At 54.2% G+C, this 6,930-nt stretch overlaps 1 protein-coding gene across 4 annotated transcripts in view; it reads right to left on the minus strand.

The window, feature by feature from the left end:
- Nucleotides 1–6,361, minus strand: part of LOC308459524 (uncharacterized protein) — a 31,470-nt gene extending 25,109 nt beyond the window's left edge. For 3 of the 4 annotated variants that reach the window (XR_013978075.1, XR_013978076.1, XR_013978077.1), the window contains exon 1: nt 5,927–6,361. Coding sequence is in view for 1 of the 4 variants with exons in the window: in XM_080975134.1 (XP_080831260.1) it covers nt 5,927–5,994; nt 6,117–6,174 (126 nt within the window). In the remaining 3 variants the exon portion in view is untranslated. The remainder of the gene's footprint in view (nt 1–5,926) is intronic. The other variant, XM_080975134.1, reaches the window with a different exon arrangement.
- Between the last annotated feature and the right edge of the window lie 569 nt (nt 6,362–6,930).

A 6,930-nucleotide genomic window follows, 5' to 3' on the forward strand; every position in this document is an offset into this window, starting at 1 on the left:
AGCCACCTTCTGCGGAACTGCTCCTCTGGTCGATCATCCCACCAATACGAGGGTTCTGAAGCAGATCCCGAGGGTGACCCCTCCGGGGAACGGGCGTCTCGTGTCGGTTCCTCGTCCGAGTCGAACCCCCGGAACGTGCTGGCTGAAAGCGTGGGCGTGAAAAGCCAGTCGTCGAAAAAGTCTGCTGGCATTGGCCTATGTGGGAAGAGGGCATGAAACTCTTCTTTGAGCAGAGGTTCGTCTAAAGCGTAGCCCGGCACCCAGCTGTTGGCACTGGCCAGGGTGCCCTCCTTGGCGAGAAGGTATTCTACCCCCTCTTCCCCCCATCTGGAGTCCAAAATCTCCGTGACTTCGTTGATGCGCTCCTCCTGTGCCACTCCCCCTTGCCCGGTTCTCTCTCGGAGCGGACCCGGTGCCGTTCCTGGTTCCTGAAACCTGTGAGGTGCCTTGTAGGGAGTGAGCACCGATCTGTGGAACACCGGATGCATTCTGGAACCCTCCGGAAGAGCCAGCCTGAAAGCCACCGGGTTGACCTGTTCGTCGACTTGGTAGGGCCCCAGTTGTTTATGCCCTAGTTTCTTCTTCGCCAACGACCTGGCCGGCACTGCGTGGGCTGCTAACCAGACCCAGTCTCCCACATGGATCTCTTCGCCAACCCTTCTGTGTTTGTCCGCTTGTACCTTGTATGCGTGTTTAGCCAGCTCCAGGTGCCGCCGCAGCTGATCGTGGACCTCCTGCAACTCCGACGCGAACGCATCTGCTGTCTGCGGCTCCCCCTCCCCCATTCTTTCCAGTCCCGGGAAGGTTCTAGGGTGCCTCCCGTTGTTGGCGAAGAACGGCGTGACCCCCGTGGACACGTGCTTCGTGTTGTTGTAGGCGAACTCGGCGAGAGGCAGGTAATCCACCCACGTCGCAGGCTGTTGATTCGCATAACATCTCAGGTACTGCTGCATGATGGCATTGACCCGCTCCGCTTGCCCGTTGGTCTGCGGGTGTCTAGCCGACGCCAGGTTGATCTTGACGTTCAGGAAGCCCATCAGCCTCTGCCAGAAGTTTGAGATGAACTGTCGCCCTCGGTCGGACAGAATAGACCGCGGCAGACCGTGAACCTTGAACACGTGGTCTATGAACAGTTTGGCGGTTTGTTCCGCCGTGGCCACCTTCGCACACGGAATGAAATGTGCCATCTTGGAGAACAAATCCACCACCACCAGCACAGCCGTCTTGCCCCTCGAGCTGGGCAGATCCGTGACAAAGTCCAGGGCCACTCTCTCCCATGGCTCGAACGGAGTTTGCAGCGGTTCCAGCAGTCCGGCCGGCGGTCTGTGCACTGGTTTGGACCTCTGGCAGGTGTCACACCTCGCCACGTAGTCCGCGACTTCCCCTCTCATTCCGGGCCACCAGAAGTCTCTGGCTACTAATTCCACCGTCTTCTCCTTGCCAAAGTGCCCGGCAGTGGGCGCGTCGTGCAGCTGCTGCAGTACCTTGGCGCGAAGTTCGTCTCCCGGCACGTAGATGGCCCCTTTACGGATGAGCAAACCATCTCGCAGCTGGAACTCGTTGGTCGCTGCCGTGCCCCTGTGCACCTCTGCCATCTTTGCTTGCGCGAAGGAGTCATCCTGCAACGCTCGTCGCACCGCATCCAGGTCAACTGTTGCCGCCGCGCACGCCCACACTGTCGGTGCGAAGATGTGCATGGCGGCCGCTGGCGTTGCCTCCTCCAGATACTGTGGCTTACAGGAGAGAGCATCCGCCATGATGTTGGTGTCCCCCGGGACATACTCTATTCGGAAGTCGAAATTCGCAAAGAACTCAGCCCAACGTATCTGCCTCTGGTTCAGGAACTGTGCCGTGCGCCAGTGCTCTAGATTCTTGTGGTCCGTGCAGACCTGCACCGTGTACTTGGCGCCGATCAGGAAGTGCCTCCACGCTTTGAACGCTGCATGAATGGCCAGCAACTCCCTGTCCCAGATGGTGTAGTTCTGTTCGGACTTGCTGAGCTTCCTTGAGTAAAACGCTCCCGGCCTCCAAACCCCCTGCGGGTCTTTCTGCAGCAGGACTGCTCCCACGGCTCTGTCCGAAGCGTCTGTCTCCACCCTCATCGGCCTGCTGGGGTTGACATGAAGCAGCTGCTCTTCCGACGCGAAGAGACGCTTGAGTGCCTGAAAGGACTGCTCCGCCTGCTCTGTCCAGATGAACTTCTTTTTCTTGGAGCTGAGCGTGTCCGTGATGGCCGCTGTCTGCATCGCAAAGCCTTTGATAAACTTGCGATAGAAGTTCGCGAAGCCGACAAACCGTTGGACCTCCTTCCGGTTGCGTGGGCTTTTCCAATCCAACACTGCTCGGACCTTGGCGCTGTCCATGGCGAGCCCTTTATCAGACAACTTGTAGCCCAGGAAATCCACCTCGGTCACGTCGAATTGGCACTTCTCCAGCTTGGCGTAAAGCCTATGTTGCTGTAGCCTGCTCAGCACTTCCTTGACGTGTCTGTCATGCTCCTGCTGCGATTCCGAAAAGATCAGGATGTCATCCAAGAAACAGACGCACGTCTTGTAGAGGAGCCCCGCCAACACGTGATGCATGAAAGCTTGAAAAACGTGGGAGCCATTTTGCAATCCAAAAGGCATAACTCTATATTCGTAGGTGCCCAGGGGCGTGAACATGGCTGTCTTCCACTCATCTCCCTCCCGCATGCGAATGAGGTTGTATGCCCCTCGCAGGTCCAACTTGGTGAACACTCTGCCCTTCCGTACCTTTGCGAGGAGGTCGTCGATTCGGGGCATGGGGAAGTCCGATGGCTTGGTCACACTGTTCAAGATGCGAAAGTCCACTACAAGTCTTTTTTGGGGCGTGTCCCGCTTCTTAACAAAGAATACCGGACTGCCCCCCGCTGCCTTGGACTCTCGGATGAAACCGCGCTCCAAATTATGATCTATGAACTCTTTGAGTTCCTGCAGTTCGTCCTCAGACATGGAATACAGCTTCCCTTTGGGTAGCGCCGCCCCCGGCAGCAGGTCAATTTTGCAGTCATATGGTCTGTGGGGGGGTAGCCTGTCTGCCTCTTTCTCGCAGAAAACCTCCAAAAATTCTGCGTACTTGTGGGGGACCGCTTGCAGCGTGCCTAGCTGCAGCTGTGACTCCTCTTCCCCTCCTTCCTGCCTGGGCACGATGCAGTGTTCAGCGCAAAAGGAAGAGCCGAAGGTCAGCCGCCTCTGGTACCAAGCCAGCGTCGGGCTGTGCTTGTCCAGCCAACTCATGCCCAATACAATGGGCGTGTCCGATAGTTGAGTGACATTGAAGCTGATGATTTCCCTGTGATTCCCAAGTCGCATCACCATTGGTGGCGTCTGCTTCACCACTTGCCCCCCTAGCAGCTCCCTGCCATCCACCGTGACAACCTGCAGGGGCAGCGTGGCAGGCAGCAACTGTATAGCGTGCCGGTCGACAAAGTCCTGCCCTATAAAGTCCGCATTGCTTCCGGAGTCAATGGTGATTGGCACGTCCATGGTGATTCCATTGGGCAGCTGGAGCGACGCGGTGAGCTTCACTACCGGTTTGGGCGGGAGGGGGTCCATGGGCTGTAAAATCTCTGGGGACTGCTTCACTGACACGTCTGGTTGGGCCCCAGTGCCTCTTCCTCCAACCAGACTCCTTCGTTTCCCTGCTGTGGTTGTCCTTGCTGCGTTGCTGCAGTTACCATTGCTGAGGCTGCAGTGTGCTTGTGGAGCCTCTGGGGACACTCTTTCGCCATATGCTGTGGATCATCGCAGATGTAACACTTCCTGTTCCCTCTAGGAGGCTTCGCTTTCACTGCTGCCGGTGCTAGGGCTCTGGCTGCTGACTGAGCCCTTGCACCTCCAACCTCCATAGGTTCCGCTCCTCCTCCTGGCGGAGGCGTGGATTGCGCACGCGCTGCTTCTCTGGGAAGGAAGGAGGAGCCCCTGGCTGGTTCGCGCCCTCCACGCCCTTCGTCCCTGCTCCACGGACGTCCTTCCAGCCGCACCCCCACCGCCAGCGCCCTCTGAACGATCTCCTGCGTGGTCCGGGGTCTCTCCCCCCTCGCAATTTCATCTTTAACCGAGCCGTGCAATCCCTCCCAAAACAGGTCTCTTACAGGAGCCGAATCTCTGTCCCATTCCAGGGCACTGACCAAAGCGAAAAAGCGGGCATGGTACTGCCTTACGCTGGCCCTCCCTTGCTTCAGTCCATGTATCTCCTGCCGAGCAAGATCCACGTCAATGCTTGATAAAAAGCACCCATCCATCGCTTTAATAAAGGCATCCGCATTTTGGAGCGCTGGATCATTATCTCTCCACAAATTGCGCAGCCATGCTTTAGCATCTCCATGCAAATGGGACATGATGAATCCCACCTTCTCTTGCTCATCTCTAAAGTCTTTGTTCAGCAGTTGCAGTGCACACATTACATCTGCTCTAAAGTTGGGGTACTGTTGCAAATTCCCATCGAAGTGAGAGACCAGACCGCCTGTTCGTCTCCCCAACCCAATCCCCTCCGGTTTGGGTGTCAGTTGCCCTTGCTTCGTAAACACTTCCAACCTGACCTGGAGATCCCTGTAGGCGGCAGCTGCGTCCTCCTCTCTCTTCCTGGATGCAAGAGCCTCGGCATTCAGTCGTGTCACTGCTTCTCTGAGTTCCACTATCTGCTGTTCGGCCGTCATGTTGTCTGCCGTTCGTGAGCTCGCTAGTAGGCACCCGCTTTCTCTCCTCTCCTCGAGGACGTAGATGCCCACAATCTTGAGATGGGGCTTACTGTCAGAGCTGCTTCCAGATCCTAGCTCACAGAGGATCACGCTAGCCAGCGATCATTAAATAAAAGTCTTTATTGAGTTACAGTTTCCATTCTCAAGCTGCTGCGTGCAACTCTACGTCTCATGGTTAGATCGGCGAAGCCCCATCTGAGTCTCCGCCCCTTGTACACCAACTTAATATCCTAGCCTTGCTCCACCTTTTCCGCCTGACTGTTCTTCTCTGGGTCCCTCTGCCCCCCGGGGTCTCTTCCTTCCGGGATTCCTCTGACGCTGACGCTGACCCCCCTGACTCTTCTCCCTCCTTTCGGCGGGCTTTAGGACCTGGCTCCCTTTCCGGGCTGCCTACTGCGCCACCTTCCTGTGCATTTGAACTTGGCACGCGCGCCCAACCTTCCACCTTCCGTCTGACCGTTTCTTCGCTCCCCGATGGAGGTGTGGCCACTCCTGACTCGTGCCCTCCCCCCTGTTGTGAGCTGCCAGCGCTTGATCCCTGGCGCCCTTCCTCTTCCCTGCTCTCTGGCGGTGACGCTGGTCCTGATTTCCAACTGCTCCCCTCTGAGTCCCCTCTGGCTCTATCTTCCTGGGGTGTCCCCCTAGGCTCCCCCCTTGCCCTGGCCACTGGTGCTCCTTTCTGTGAATCTTCTGATTCACTGGAAAGACTCGGAGATCTCGGGTCGTCGTCATCACTCATCTTTTCTTCTGCCTCCTCTCCCTCGCTCTCTGTTTCCTCCCTTGCCCTTGCCTCTGCTCCTGAACCCCTGACAACGTGTTTTTCCATCGGGTGGTTTTTTGTTTTGTTTTTTGTTATAATGATCTAATTTCTGACTTATTTATAGCAGGTTTTTTCCTGTGTGTAGATCCACTCTAGTTTCTCAACTTCTTTTTAATGGTGAAAATCTGTCTGGGCTGCAGTAATTAGGAGTGGAAAGTTAGGGTGATGTAGAGATTTCCCGGGGTGGCAAAAAGATCAGTTGAGCAATAGGTCAGGGAAATACAGAGGTGCCACACAGACCAGATGTCTCTCTGCTATTAAACCGAGGGTGGGGAAACTGCTTTCCACCCAAGGGGCACATTCCCTTGTGGAAAACCTTCTGAGAGTCACATGCCAGTGGTGGGGTCAGAGACAAAAATGGACAGGGAAACAGATGCAGCTCTTACCTTTGCACAGGAGGTGCCATCAAATAGAGAACTGTCTTCCGGCAGTCCTTCCAGTAGACAACTGTCCTCTGTAAAGTAGGACACTAATGAATAAAGAACCCCATATTGTCATTAGATCCTATAAAAGTGATTGCCCAGGTGTTTGTGCTCAGGATAGCTGAAGGTAGTTACACTTTACTTTGGAACTGACCTTTCAAGCATCTTGGGGAAAACAGCAATATATATTTTTTATCATCAAGAATGAACATCACAGCGGTAGGGAACAGATTGGGCAATATTTTTTTCTGGTAGTGCAGAAAAGCTGTCTAGGGAAAAAGCTCTTGAAACCGTTCTTGAGTTTCTCTCTGGAACGGGTTTTTTTATATAACACTTCAGATGCCTCACTTCCACACATCTCCAGGCCTGGGTGAGGCACCTGCAAACATACCTGTGTGCCTTTTTGAAATCAACGTGAATCGGATCCTGGGGGTTTCCTTTTTGTGGACTTCATATTTCAGTTAAAGCCATGTTGCACTAGCTCCCTCTGGCAGGCGACTGAAGGGAAACACCATTTGAAGCACCACCAGTTTGGCAGGCCTTGTTTTCCCAGCCTCCTGTGCAAACGAATCCTGCCTGCCCTTCTCTGATTAAAGCTAGTGATAAATTCACAGTGATAATGAAAAGTTCATGGTGAGCTGATGATAGGTTCACAAATGAGAAACTGTTTTGCAAGTAGGCCCCAGACGCTTTGGGCTGTCTCCAGACTAATTTGTAAGAAGTTGCCTTTAACAATTTATTAACTCTTCAGTGTAATTCAGGAAGAACCTACCTGAAGAATAAGCTCTGATGGGCAAATTGATTTTTGTTTTTCTCATTCATTTTAAAATGCCGTGAAATTACAGAAGCACAACAGGGAATAAAACATCTGGGAAGCCTTCAATGTGTTACATATTTTATATCTGGGAGTTTGATACAACTCACCTCTTCCACTGAAACTTAACGAAAGGATACCTTGATGCACAATG

Source organism: Podarcis pityusensis (genome assembly GCF_964106645.2).
Source record: "Podarcis pityusensis genome assembly, chromosome: 12".
NCBI classification, from domain to species: domain Eukaryota; kingdom Metazoa; phylum Chordata; class Lepidosauria; order Squamata; family Lacertidae; genus Podarcis; species Podarcis pityusensis.